Here is a 15,630-nt window from a genome sequence, read left to right as displayed (position 1 = left end):
CGAACACCCCCGAAGAGTCAATATCTCAACACGGTCGAAATCCTGAAGGGTCAATATCCCAACACAGTCGAAATGCGAAATTCCGACGCAGTCAAAATCTTGGAAAAGCCGAAATCCCGGAGGAACAATATCTCGACACGGTCGAAATCCCGAAGGGTCAATATGTCAACTCGGTCAAAATATGAAATCCCGACAAGGCAAATCACGACACGTTCAAAGTTCAGACACTGTCGAATCCCGAAGAACCAAAACAACGAAGGGTTAATATCCCAAACACGGTCGAAATGTGAAATTCCGACTCAGTCAAAATACCGACATGTGCAAAATTCCTGCGACATGTTCAATATTCCAACACGGTAAAATTCCGCCACAGTCTAAATCCCGACGTGTTTGGATTACAATCCCGACAAACCATGACAGGATTTCTATCTTGTCGGGAATTTGACCATGACCCACTGACTCACGGGTTTCAAACAACTGGCAATTTCATCGGTAATTGGGAACTATTTTGGTGAAAATTGGCATGGTCCCGTATGGTGACACAATTTTCTCAAAACATATGGTCACGATGAAAAAAAATGACTGATTATCAGACTTTTATCATCACCGCACAGGTGGCAACATCCTGTTGGTTCATCCTAATTCTCCTCCCGTTAACTCGTAAACCATTTTAATGATTATATTATTTTTACAACTCTTTTATATAAAAATTTAGTTGGTTTTTTTTTTCCCTCCTTGAAACGGAAACACGTGGAATGGTTGCTGAACGCTTTCCGTTTCAACATGTGGTGAGACTCATTTATTACGTTTACCATTGATACAAACCATCTATTGAAAACCAATCACTGTAATTTCGATCTTGTCAAATGTATGTTTACTTCGAAGTGATTTCGAGATAATGTGATGTGAAGTTTTTAAGAGCTCAATTGAATTAGTTTCGTTTTATTTCCGACCGTTACAATGAGCAACATATACATCCAAGAGCCGCCGACTAGCGGTAAAGTGCTGATGCATACAACTGTTGGTGATATTGACATCGAGTTGTGGTCCAAAGAGGCTCCCAAAGCATGTCGAAATTTCGTGCAGCTGTGTATGGAAAATTATTACAATGGGACCATTTTCCATCGCATAGTAAAAGGATTCATCGCCCAGGGCGGTGACCCCAGTGGGGATGGCACTGGAGGAGAGTCCATCTACGGTAAACCTTTCAAAGACGAATTCCATACTCGCCTCAGGTTTGTGAGAAGAGGTCTTGTTGCTATGGCGAATGCCGGGAAGGATGATAATGGTAGCCAGTTTTTCTTCACTTTGGATTCGTGTCCGGACTTACAAAATAAACATACCATATTTGGTAAGGTTACTGGCGACACGCTCTACAATATGCTCAAGTTGGAAGAGTGTATGGTCGATAAAAATGATAGGCCTATGTATCCGCATAAAATAATATCTACCAAAGTCTTATTCAATCCGTTTACAGATATAACACCGAGAACTTTAGAGAAGAAAAAAGATGCGACAGAGAAAGATGTGAAGCCGAAACAGAAGGTGAAGAAAAACTTCAAACTTTTGTCCTTTGGTGATGAAGCGGAGGAAGAAGAGATGGAAGTGGATACGATAGTGAAAGCGTTCAAAGGGAAAAGTAAAAGCAGCCACGATCTCACCAATGATCCGAAATTGAGTTCTGTGTCTGCATCGGAGTTATACAAAGATGAAGACATTGCTACTGTTAAGAAAAAACAGTTAGAAAATATAAGAAAAAAACTTAAAGTCGATGACCCTGAATCCAACGAAAAGAATGAGAAAAGAGGTGATGATTCAAAAAATAAAAATGCTTCAGACAATGAGTCCGAGAAAAATAAAGATAGGAAATCTGTGAGGCAGCAAATAAAAGAATTAACGAAAGAATTGAGAAAAAAACCGAAATCTCAAGATGAAATTGAACAGAACGTTGGTTCTGATGGGAAAGTGGTTACGGACACTGGCAATCCTCTTCTAGATGACTTTCATCAGCAGTTAGAAATATACTCAAATAAAAAGAAAGATATTCCGAATGATAAAGAGGAAAGACAAAAAATGACCTTAGCTTTAATCGGTAAATTCCAAAGCAAGATACAAACAGCGAAAGAAAAATGTTGTGGCGAAGATGATGCTGGGAAAAGTGATGACGATTGGTTAGCTCATAAATTGGAGTTTGAAGAAAAACAAGTGGTAGCGAAAGATGCGAACATGCCATCCGAAGACCGATATGATATTACAGATCCACGAAATCCTATAAATCAACGTAGAAGAGGAGAGAAAAAGAGGCATCAACGCCGGCGATAAAACTGAACCCATTCATCTTAAAGACTGGTACATAAGAAGGCATTGTAGTGTTCTCAGTGGTGTTTTTTTCATGTGGAGTCCACTTTGTTTATATGAAAACCTGTTCATGCAAGAGATCTTTGTCATCAGCTGGTGAGTAGAACTTTTTTATTGTGAAAATTTGTATTGCATTTAACTTGGCTACCATTTTCTTAAAACAAACTAACTGGATAATTGATAGTGATTAAAATTTTGGATGTAATTAATGAGCTACATTTTCATGATAAGCTATGCCACAAAAAAAAAATAATTGTATTACTATTAGTCCTATTTATGCAGATTATCAAAATGTCATCGATTATATTTTCATGCACATTGTTTTTTGTTAGCATGTAAATTTGTAGTTTAAGGATTTGTTAATAAAAGTTGTAAAAATGATGGATTTATGAGATGCAAGAAGTGTCATTTTCTTAAAGTGCATTCACATCCTGTATGTTATACATTGTTCTAAAGCAATTTGTTGAGATCCTGCTTCATGAGAACAGGACAAAATGTTATGATAGATGAGGGGACAAGCAATGAAACAAGAATCAGAGTGATTGTGGCATAAATGGGCCTTTAGATCTTTCCCAATTTTTAATCTGCATTTCCGATAAAGAAATTTTCCGAAGAGTTCATGGTGATTTAAAATTCAATTTAAAAGAATGATGGCCTGTAGCTATTTTGCTATGTTGCAAAATTTTCTTTTGTTTTGGCACCCATGTCTGAATGATACTATGGTTCTACAGATATGGTTTTCCAATAATAGTGAAGTATATATTGATCAAGTTTTTCTTGATCAAAGGTCTTTACTGTATGTCACCATTGATTTTTTTTTTATTATTATACGTGTGCATTGAATAATTTTTGCCAAATCATGATTCTTACTTGTGTCAACACAGTATTAGTCATCCTTTCATTTGTGAAGAGAAGAAAAATACACTCAGGAACTGTAATTGTCTCTATTACAATCATAGGTAAGTCTATTTTGGTCTGAAAATATTATTTCCAAGTTTGTGGCGATTGAAAAAATAGTCTCTAATCTTGCTATATTGGATTATCTGAATGATAACGCATGTGAATTGGTAACAGGCGCATACATATTTCACTAACTATTTGGTAACATGATTGTTATATATAGTAATTTTTAGATGATTTAAAACAATTTCCTCTTTTCATGAAATTTTGTTGCAAGTCACTGCATTTATATTAGTGATAATTGTGATTTCAATTTAACAAATAGAACTTTCAATTTGGGGGGGGGGAAGGTTTGTCTGTATATGATGCATATATGTTTTGCCTTTACGCAAACTTTCAAGAAAATTATTTTTAGCCACGAGTGTGGGATTTCTTAAATGATTTTATTCATCATAGTCATTTCATCTACAGACGACTAAATATTCTACATGTAGAGTTTAAAACTGGTTCCTAGTGACTGCTTGAAATCCACCAGGTTCTGAATGGGTATTCAAACCCAGATTTATTGGTGTATGTGAGGACAATTTGTAATGTCCCAGATGTTGTAACATACATCAATTTACTATTTTAACTACTTTCTTGAAAAGGTGAGTCCAAGTCTGTATTCAAATATTAAATAGAATTTAATTAATATCTGATGTAATTGAAATTGCATGTAAACTTCTGTTGTATAACAATTCAGTTGGTAAATAATTTTTTTTTTTCATTCAACTTTCTGAACATTTTTTCTTCTGAAATAGAAAGAATCAGAGAGGCCTGCTTTTGATAAGCTACATAATACACAGTAGGCATTTCGGTTCCTGAATATTCAAAAATTTTCTCAAGCCCTGATATAGCATGCTCTGATCGCAGTAGAATTCATTGTTTTATGTTGCTAGGGAAAAAATTGGAGAATTTTTCGAAGTAATAGGCTAAGTTATGAAATGAAGTAGATATTTTAGATTTAAATAATGACAAGTGTGAGAGGTTAAGCACAATTTTTGAAGCCAGGACTAGACAAATTTCAGGTGCCAGGTTGCCTTAGCGACTTAATAGTTGGTATTGACACCCAAGAGAGATTTGTCATGTGTAATTAATAAATTGAAGTCTGAGAACAACACAAAATTTCCTGAATTTATATAACATATCTATTGACATGAAAGAGGGTCACTATCTTGAAAAAAGTCAAGAGAAACATTATTTTGAATTATTTTTTCCCTAAGAGATAAGAATGGCTTTTAATTTTTTTTTTTGTGATTTGCCAAGCTCTTTTTAAAGCTTATAGTTTTTTGTGAAATTATTTGATACTTTCATAAATTTGTAAAATAATTTAATTTGATCTATTCTTTGTGAAGAATTGGTTGTTTTTAGCTGTTTGTTTATTACTTTAATGGTGGTAGATAAATGCTGATTTGTGAGATTTATCTGCAAATTAGATGTGAAGTATGAATATTCAATTCATGTTATATAATGTTTTCCTGAATGGAAAAAAAAGTTTATGCTTTTGTTCCTCTATGTAATCTGAAATGAATAAAAACCACTAAATTCTGACTTACGTTTTTTTTCAAGAACTTTAAAGATTAGGTTTTTATTGTATTTTTGTTTCATTCAGGTATGTTTTATGCTTGTAACTTGAAATGACTGTTCTAGTAAATTAGATGTAATGACCAAAACTTATAATTGGAGGAGATATCAGTTCATTCACCATAGCCCTGCTCCAAAACATTTATTTTATTGGAAACTTTTCAATTTGTAATTGGGATGCGAATGTAGCTTCATGAGTGGTTGGTATTCAACATATATCACAGAACTCATTCTGTGTGACTGATCTTTTTTTTTCCCCCGAAATGTTTGTGAATTTACATGTTTTTAATTGTTGCAAGTGGTTGTTTATATTATCTGGAAGTGTATTTTGGATTACAGATATCAGTGAGAGATGTCTTTCTGGTAAATGGTATGCATATATATATATGGGGGGGGGGGGATTTCTTTTTTTTTTCTTCTTTTATTGTGAGCTTTATAATGCATAATGGTGATTACGCTACAATATTATTTTCCAAATCTGTAATATATTAGCTTTAGTTATTCCCTTGAATGAATATGAATTTTTTAAGTATATATGTTTTTTTATTAAATTTTTTTGTAATCTCTTGTTACAGCAATGTTTGGACATGAATTTTGCGATGAGTTTGCAACTGAATACAGAGAGGATGCAGGAAACTTTATTTTTACAGATGACAAGAAGCATAAATGTCACCTGTGCATTTATTCTACAAATAAAAGAGCAAATTTGGACAGGCATATACGTAGACACCTTGGTGATCGTCCTTTTAAATGCTTCAGTTGCTCAAAATCATTTGTAACTGATTTTGAAAGAAGAAGACATGCATTAACACATCTGGTAGCAAACTGATAGTGTTTTAATGCAGGCCTTGACAAATTGGAGAAATATGTATTGTAATTATTTCAATAAACTACTTTTTTTTGCATTTACTTTACTGCCATCACTATTGCTTATTAGAAATGACAATATTGAACATTACTGTACGATATCTGTTATTATATGATTGCTTGAATAAATTTTCTTTCCTGACACAGTGAATCCTTTTTGAAACAGTCACTTGCTGTTCCCTAATAATGTATGCTTCTGTGGAAAAGGTTGCTAAATAGAAGTTGCATAATTGCCATAGTGTTTTGATACTAAACTGTCTGTGCTCTAGCCATGGTTTTCACATTGGGATGGCTGAAGGCTCTTTATCCTGGAGGCCTGGGATTACTTGTATTGATTTTCGTTTCTTTTCAATAATTATAAGTTTACTATTAAAAAAAAACAAACATTCTAGATAATCCAATGCTACCCAGTGCCCTTTCTGCAACATTTTGCCCCTTCACAGTTATTTAAACTTTTAACACTAAACACTCATATTTCAGCACTTATTAATGCAAATTTAAGTTGGTGGTACCTGCATGTACATCTGGTTGTGATAAATACAACAAAACCACCAATGTCAGTAGTGTTTCGCTTCAAGTCTTTTGACCAAATGTTAGTTGTCTCGTGCATAATGTGGTGCAAAAGAAATTAGCAGGCCATTCTCACGAAGCTGGCCTTAAATGTTCCCCCAGCAGTTGATGCAAAATATAGTGGGTATAAAAGTTATTTTTTGTCATTTTCTACTTAAGGTAGCTTACATACTCCGATGTATCACAGTTCAATTTATAATTTTTTTCATCCACATATTTTTTTAATTTGCTCAAACTTTTTTTTTTCTAAGGAAAATGTCTTCTAGCTCTTATTGAACTATATTCAAAATTTAAAAAGATAACTTTCTATCCTAATATGACGACAAAGGTAGGCTACCTTGTAACTTGTTTCAAAATCATGAGCATAATGTGTTTAAAAAATGCTATCTATTTTATAAATTCTGGAACAAAAATTCTACAGATTATTGCTTGTATGTATTCATGTATGAATTTAAATGTTGACCATATTGCTTTCTGTGGAGAGACCTTTTTTTAAATGGAAGACCAGTTTGCATTCAGTTTTCGATATTGGTGAACCACAAAGCCATCTTCAGCTGACGATCACTGTGCCACCTGCAGAAATCTAACCCGAGCCCCATGACCCCCACATAGGGGGTACTGACAGGGCTCTAGCCCTGGGGCCCGGGACGATTATCATCATTTTTTTGCTTTTTCACGGTATAAATTAGCTACAGAAGGGGCTCGTTAAAAGTCTGACCGAGGGACCCACAAAAGATCTCAGCCTAGGGGGCCCTACCGACCCCTCATGATGAGACACCATCACGATGCCCACCGGTTTATATGTTAGCAGTGATCTGTTTTTGCTATGAACTTTTGAAATTTAAAAAAATATCTATTTAGTTTCCATTAACGTTATTACCTGATGTGCTGCCTGATGTCTGTAACTTGCTTTTCCTAATAAAAATAATAATCTTTATATATATATATATATATATATTACACAGGCCTTGACAAGTCCCAAGTGCCAGGACAACTACAAAATCTGTATTGTACATAAAGGTTTCTATGTGTTATTACTGAATTGGAGTCTGAGTACACAACTCAGTTTTTTTTGGAATTTATTCCAGCATGTATACCAACATAAAAAAAAACGAAATTAGGGAAAAATTTTTGTGGCTTTGTTTAAAAAAGGAAAAAATACTTGGCTCCTAGAAAAATTTGCTGTTGTCAAAATTTTTGTTCGATTTGTGAAGTCCTGATGTAACAAAATGATGTAATGTGGAACACTGATCCTCAGTAATGGAACTTGAGAGGGTGTATAGTTGCCACATTTTGATAATAATCATCAATTATTATAAAGTAATCATTCTAAAATTAAAATGAGGATTGTTTACCGTCAATTTTATGTGTTGCAGTAAAGATTGATGATCCGAAATTATTTGGCACTTTTTTATTTTTTAATATTTTTTCTATAGCTTTTCTATATAATTTTCTATGACTCGAAAGGTTTTCAGAGATGCGTCAGTGTTCTGATATTCTATCATCTATGCTTTTATGAATATTTGATTCAAGTGGTAAAATTTTCTTTCATATCTGCCTTCAGGGGTCACAGCACCTGGTTATTGCAAGATTCCAAGAGTTCACAAATGGAACCGAATGAGATATAATAAATGCGTAGGCAGAAAGCATCAGTGTCACCTGTGTCCATATTCATCTAATAAGAGTGGTAATTTGAAAACACATCTACATAGACATTATGGAGTTCGCCCTTATAAGTGTTCGTTCTGTTCCAAAACATTTGTTAATAATAGCGAGATGAGATATCATGCTGTCACACATCACATGAATTGAGCACAAAAGACGTTCATGGTATTGTATAAATCAAAATGTGAGGTGATCAGAGCTTGAAATTTGGAATTACTCCTAACATGATCTATGCCATGATTTATGTATAAGTTTAGCTATGTACACTGTTTTTGTCTGGAAAAAACTCCATTCAGTTGTTTCTTTTGTATTAGAAAGAATCAAATTTTTGGAAGTCATTTATAATTTTTTTTGTATGTGACAGGTCATTCGGAATAAAGTTTAATTAAAACTATTGATAGCTTTTATTACAATGAAACTACATAGCATCAGAAACATGTACATGTCCAGGAAAAGGAATTGAACATTATGCTGTTTTTGACGTGTGTGCTCATTTTTTTAATAGGATGAAAGAAGATGAGTGTGATCTCTTTTGACGCCATTAATTTTTCTGAATGTATGTACCATGTACTGTATTATGTATTAATCAGGGTTGGCAGGTTTTTGATGTTGCATCAAAAGAAAAGATGTTGTTTTTGATGTTGCATCAAAAACCTCAAATAGCCTACATATGCTTTTCAATATGAAATATACTTGTCTCTACACTTAATATTAAACATACTTACTTTTCAGTGTAAAAATTCCCATGGAAAATACACACATTGATAGCATGTGATGTTTGGAGACTGTTATACAAAAAATAAATATTTAACGATTATAAAATAATTTTCTACTTTTTATAAAATTATTTTGGACAATATATTGTATTTTTTCTTGTAAAATATACAATTTGGATGGGGCATACCATAAAAGTTGAAGGAAAAACTATAGAATGATTTAATATTCTTCAATTCAAGATGATTCTGGACCTTCCAGAACTTCAACTGCTTATACATGTGTATGGATATAAACATCTGCTGTACTCTTTTTGTGACAGAGAAGTGTTTAAAAAGTTCTTTTACACCATATATGTCATGTTTATTTCTGTTATTAAATTTTCTAGATAATCACTGATACTTGAAACAATAACCTTATTATACATAACATTAGAATAGGCCTATACCTAGTAATCAAAATACTAAATTATACCACTAAATGTTCTATAATTTAAAAGTGATAATTTCCATATTTAATAGCATTATAAATGCTATTAAATATGGAAACAGTTTGTCCAATTGAAGCTGTATCTGAAATGCAAAATAATGCTTTATGTATCAAATTCTGCCAGCTCTGCTTTGATTAAAAATACTCTTGAAAACTCTGGATTTATATAACCTAAGCCAAAAGATTTTTAGGTGAGAGTAAATGAGTTTTAGTGTTGATACTGTGCAAGAATTTTTATATGAATAATAAGAATAATTGATGATAAATAAATCATAATAATCATAAATCATAAATCATAATAATCATAAATCATAATAATCATAAATCATAATAATCATAAATCATAATAATCATAAATCATAATAATCATAAATCATAATAATCATAAATCATAATAATCATAAATCATAATAATCATAAATCATAATAATCATAAATCATAATAATCATAAATCATAATAATCATAAATCATAATAATCATAAATCATAATAATCATAAATCATAATAATCATAAATCATAATAAATAAGAAATATAGAATAAAATTTTGGGCAGATCAGAAAATTTAGCATATATATTGGAATATATGTTTTATACTAAGTAATTATATATGATTCAAAATATAAATCACTTCAATCCACATAAAAAAGTAAGTTTTTTTTTAATTTAACATATCTTAAAAGGTTAAAAAAATTATTTGGCAACATTGACAATAAAGGTTTTTGGTTGGTTTAATACTGAGTTAGTGGTCAGTACTGTAGTAAAGTGGTCATAAAAGTGAGGTCTAAAAAGTTGCTGAAAAAAAATTGTTACACTCAAAAAATATTTAAAAAAAATATGCTCTTCTAAGAATGTAATTTAAAATATATCAGCCAGAAGATATCCTATTTTTGTAAAATTTAAATGGTTATACCTCTTCAAAGATGAAAACACTTCTTTTTATGATCATTTTACCCCACTTAACTATAATAAATTAGTGTTTAAAAATAAAACATCGTAATATTCAAAAAAGTTTCTCATCATGTTATATACCTACTAGCTATAATACCATGCGCTGCCCGAGTTTTCTTCAGTGAAGCTTTTTGGATGATGTGATATCTCCCGCTTTCTTTGAGGGACATACAAACCATGTCTAAGTTAACCAATATGGCGACTTTTTGCGCAGCTCATGAAATAAACAAATCAAGATTTAAAAAAATGTAAAAATGAAATTTTTTCCCTTTTTTTAAGGGGCGCTAGGTATTTCGATTCCTCCCTGAACTTAACAGTAAAGAGACATTAATTTTCATGCTTGAGAAGATACAAATAAAAAGTAGAAATCAATGTTATTGCACGGATATCCAACTCAAAAGTAGGTCCAGCTAATTACTTCATATTTAATTTCTGGGCTTCATATCTCTAAGCGAACTCAATGTTTCGAAAATTGGGAATTCAATACAATTTTCAAGATTATTGATGTGGTGAGAATCCCACTAAATTTCCACATTTCTACAGTAAAATCGGCAATTTTAACACTGATTTCTATAGTGATCATCCTTTGCCTGACCCTCAAAGTGATGCTGATGATGATTCTGCCTCATTACTGGAAGGATTGAAAATGTGGCAAACCATTATGAAGGCACAGAAACTATTATACATATACTGGCAGTGTTGAAGAAGGGACAAACCATTGTAAAGGCATATACACGTCTGAAACGTATTGCTAGGGAACCATGGTACCAAAGTAAATGTTCCAAAAGTGATTTTTGAGGCCCAAAAACCATTGTTGCCCTATTTCAGGCATATCCCATGCTCTGACAAACTTTTAAAGTAGCCTATCGTTCAAGTTGTGTCCCATTTGGTATATATGTAAAATTGAGTGATGATCAATCTAAAATTGTAGATTTGTATAGAGAAAACACACACACAGAGAGAGAGAGAGAGAGATTGAAAAACAAAAAAAAAAACATTACATAAAATTTACTTAGAAGTCATCTTAATGTTTTTATACAATGCGTATAAGTTTTAAAAATTTTTAAATGGTCAATTTCAACCTAATTTCTACAGCCAATATTAAATTGTGTAATGGATTACCATTGTGTAAAATCAGATGAATATATTATCATCACTCTGAAAAAATTATTATGGAAAAATTGTTTCTTCAGGAAAAAAAAAAAATGCATGATGCTTGGTACCTTTTCTTTTTCTGTGTGCAAACAAGGTTTTTAGATTTTACTATTTATATGAAGGCTATAGGTTCTACAGTCAAACTTTGATATCTCAAAGTAATTCAAGAAATTTATGCTGCTTCGTGGGAAATGGGCATTATATACAAGTTTTGATTGATGGAAAATATGCTACATAGGAGATTGGAATGAATTTCAGATATCAAACATTTCAGTTTTTAGAAGTTTCACTTCACATTGCACATGTTTCAGTTGAATTTTTTATTGCTTTAATGTATGTGATTTATTTTGCAGTTTTTGATGTTTTGTTATATTTTGAAACAATATGAATATGAAAAAAATTGAAAGATAGTTCAAGAATTTTCTTTTAGAATCTATATTTTTTTCAATCATTTGTATGAATAAGATTTCACTAGATGCCAGGTTGCATGTTAAGAAAGGAAGAAAACAATATTGATACCATTTCAATGAATAAATGTAACATTCAGTAGCTAAATTGCTCTATTAATGATATATTCTTTTACCCTTAGATCAAGATGAAGATAACAGTGTGTTCCAAAATGTTTCATCATTTGCAATAGATGATCCAGAGATGCAAATAAACCAGAATATGCAAAAACCAGTTCAGAAACACAGATGTCACCTGTGTTCCTATTCATCTAATTGGAGCCATAACCTCAAGACTCATTTGCTGAGACATTATGGTCAAAAACCTCACAAGTGCATGTGCTGTTCAAAAAGTTTCGCAATACGAAGTGACTTGAAAAGACATTTTTTAACACACATGAAATGATGTGACATGAAGTTTGTGATTTCATTCTGTGGAAGTTTCTTCATTTTCTCACTGATTGCTTTATAAAAAATATTTTGGACAGTTTTGTCTACAGCAAGGCTTAACAAATCCCAAATTGTGAACTAAAAAGTTTGAATTATCCCCTAAAATTTTCTATACGTGTTACCTAAATGAATGTCAAACAAAATAAAATCTTTGGAATGTTTGTCACATGCACACCATCATGAAAAGGGGTTACTGAGTTTTTCAAGAATTGAGAGAAAGTAAAAAATTGGTTTTTTCTTTTTTTTCCCTCTGAAAGAAAATATGCTCCAGTTTTAAGAAATTTTGGCGGCACCTAAATTTGTTTCTGATTTATCGTTCCGTAGTCAATAGTATTGATTTGCTAATTTCAGAGATATATATCTCCTATAACTTTTTTAGAGGGGGGTGAACAGATGAATATTAATTAGAATTGTGGATAGGACCAAGGCCACCTTGGATTATCAAACACTTGAATTATCCGAAAAACAAAAAATTCCTTAAATGTTGGTTTTACTTAAAAAAAAAAAAAAAAACAAGTGAAAAAAAGCAACACTAGCATACTTATTGTACTTTTATTCTTGAACAAGATATAGATGCATACGAGATGTGTTTCAAAAAATGAATAATAAAAAACGCGAAGATGAAAGTCAGATTGAGAGAGAGAAGAGTTAGGGGATGTGTGGGATTGATGGTGAACGATGCTGAGACACCCATAGCTTTCAACTGCCTTTCCAGTGGTTTTACATAAGCAATTAAGTGACAACGCACCATGCCTGCCATTGTGAAGTAAATATAAATAGTCAAACTTGTTACTCTTTCTCAGTGACTCCCTCCCCCGAAAGTTAAAATAGTCTATGCCCATTGAAAGGATTCTAATATTTTTTTACACCAGATACCCATTGTAGGTCTGGGGGGCTGCCTAGTCCCTTTCAAACTGAAAATTACTGTACAATATATACATACTATGTAATATTCCTGGAAAAAAATAAAGAAATAGGGTTCTTGGAAAAAAAGAAGAGAGAACTAGGGTCTCAAGGAGGAAATTCAAAAATTTTCAGTGCCTCCGTTATTTGGAAACAAACTTTTGGGGCTCAAATTTTTGAGACTACTGTATTTAGAATATGATTACTCATAATGGAATTGTGCATATATCTAAGTAATGTATTTTCATAGCAATTGTTTTCATGTGATACTGATGCTGCATTATGAAGTATTAAAGTTAAAGTGATATATATAAAAAAAACTTAGGCTGTAGGGAAATTCTTGCCTTGAAAAGAGGGAACTTGTTTTTAAAAACTTAGTTGGTGTTGAATTACACATGGTGAAGAAAAAAAAAGAAGGGATGTTTAATTTTCATTATGATTCACCTTGTGCTCTTACAAAAGCTTATTAAAATAAAACATGAAATATATAAAGCCTCCGTCCCACAAGAGTGGGCTCGGGGACCATTGGTAAGATAATTAAAGTTAATAAAAGTCTAAAGATAATAAAAGTCTTTGTTGAACATAACCGCAAAAACCACAGCCGGCGTGAAGCAATCCCTACTTGTTCGGTTATTCACAAAGTAAGACGCTCGTTCCGCTGCCTTTGTATTGAAAGCCATAAAAATTATTGCTTCCCCGAGGCCCGAGACGACCGCAAATCCTGACAAAGACTTTTATTATCTTTAACTTTAATTATCTTACCAATGGTCCCCTAGCCCACTCTTGTGGGACGGGGGCATAATATTAATTATGAGACCACTCTGTATGCATGTATACATGGTTGTGCCAGAATTATTTTTTTTTTATTAGCTTAGAGAGAAAATTTCCCCATACTTATATCTTACAAATTTCTTTTTTCTTCTTCAAAGAAACATTTCTTCTAAAAATATGAAACATCAGAACCATCTTTTGCATTTACTTTCATCTCGTATTACTACTACTTCACCAAACACCAACTCTTGCTATATCGCTAACATTTCAATTTACTGCCATTAATGAGATGGGTTGGAAATGAAGGCGCTGTTTATTGGTGGTCGCCTCAAGTTCGTTAGGGAAAATATCTTATCTATATCCTCCCTTGGGTTCGAACCCAGGACCGTAACAGCAACCTTCATGGTGGTAGAGGAGCATCTTACCATCACGCCACTCGAGTGCGTTATTGTATTACTGGAGACATTTGTAAATAATCAAGCTATCTAACAATTTTTTTTTCACAAAATTTTTCTTAGTAGTGAAATATTTAAAAGTAACAAAGGAGAGCATGATCTATAACAAAAAAAAAATATTTACTATTTATTATTCGCAAATCTGGAAATTTTCTACCACATTGTATCACACAATTTGTGTTTGCTTTTGTATTTTTTTGGGAGTGGGGGTTAACATGTGTTTTGTTATACATAAAAATACACTGCTTTTTTTATTTACTCATTTATATGCTATTAATTCGATGCTGTGAAAGGTATTTATTTCCATTTTATGTAATCCTTGGAAAGAGTGGTGTGAAAGAATTATAGGAAACATCAGTTTTACTCAGACTATTTCATATTCAATGCATGATGTATCAAAGTTAATGATTGAAATGATGTATTGAATGCTATGTGGTTCTATCAGTTGTGAGGACTAGAGAAAGCAGTTCACAGCTACCTCGTGATGAGGTAGTAATTATCAATCTAGTAACATGGTAACCATTGTAAAAATAATTTTTTGAAAACCTCTATCAAAACTTGAATCTCAGATTATGCATGCAAACATATAGTGAAAATTATGACTGATTCACCAGCTGGGTACAAGATGCATTGCTTTATTATATTCAAATAAGTCCAGGCCTATAAGTTGATACAATTTGTGTGTGTACTGAGTGACCCATTTGTGGACATTTCTTTTTTTAGAAGGACCTACATACATTGATAGACTGGTAACACCCCTCTTCACATCTTTGAGAGGGGACCTATTCATACAGTCACAACTGTAAGGTTGATAAATCTGTTGGGACTCCTATGCATCATTTTATTCCATGTAGCGTGATGTGACGTGATCCATGTAAATTCGACTGATCCCCAGAAATATTTTTTTTCATTATTGTATAAAAACAGAACAACTGTTCATACTTCAGGCTTCTTGGAAAAAAATATCAACTACCTCTACATATGTATCATTGTTGGATAAATTATTGCCTATAATGTGCAATAAAACTTGTGAAATTTTTGTAACATAATCAGTCTTAATTTTTTTTAGGTATAGGCGATTTTTGATATAACAGACTTCTAGTGACTAAAAATTTTGTTCAGTGAGATATATTTGATCTATGATACTTTAAAAATATATTGGTATATTATGCTATGTCTCAGTAGTCATATAGCCGTAGTATATATACTCAGTAGTATATATACCTCAGCAGCACCTGAGTAAGAGGACAGAACCATATATATCTTTAGTCCTATTGCTGAAGAAAAATTTTAGTCATTGCCTTTCGGAGCT

General features: G+C 32.3%; 2 protein-coding genes across 4 annotated transcripts in view; both read left to right on the top strand.

Annotated features, from left to right (window-relative positions):
* The first annotated feature begins 616 nt into the window (after positions 1-616).
* Positions 617-15,346, top strand: LOC149077159 (spliceosome-associated protein CWC27 homolog). Of its 3 annotated transcripts, XM_089244881.1 has the most exons (3): positions 617-2,454; positions 5,457-5,754; positions 7,883-8,887. In XM_089244881.1, the coding sequence occupies exon 1, from the start codon at positions 961-963 to the stop codon at positions 2,320-2,322; it is 1,362 nt and encodes a 453-aa protein (XP_089101007.1). In that variant the 5' UTR covers positions 617-960; the 3' UTR covers positions 2,323-2,454; positions 5,457-5,754; positions 7,883-8,887. The 3 variants fall into 3 exon arrangements, with proteins under 3 accessions (XP_089101007.1, XP_089101008.1, XP_089101006.1); XM_089244882.1 differs by lacking the exons at positions 5,457-5,754; positions 7,883-8,887 and adding an exon at positions 11,883-15,346; XM_089244880.1 differs by lacking the exon at positions 7,883-8,887 and having other exon boundaries at positions 5,457-6,520.
* The window catches only part of LOC149077158 (uncharacterized), a 30,552-nt gene continuing 18,139 nt past the window's right edge, over positions 3,218-15,630 (top strand). The window contains exons 1-3 of the mRNA XM_089242350.1: positions 3,218-3,317; positions 5,457-5,615; positions 11,883-12,072. Of these exons, the coding sequence (XP_089098476.1) occupies positions 3,218-3,317; positions 5,457-5,615; positions 11,883-12,072 (449 nt within the window). The remainder of the gene's footprint in view (positions 3,318-5,456; positions 5,616-11,882; positions 12,073-15,630) is intronic.

This window comes from Pholcus phalangioides, unplaced genomic scaffold (assembly GCF_987345545.1).
Source record: "Pholcus phalangioides strain wild (caught in Gottingen) unplaced genomic scaffold, Ppha-v1.0 ptg000015l_1, whole genome shotgun sequence".
NCBI classification, from domain to species: Eukaryota; Metazoa; Arthropoda; class Arachnida; order Araneae; family Pholcidae; genus Pholcus; species Pholcus phalangioides.
This window is presented reverse-complemented; position numbering and strand designations above follow the sequence as displayed.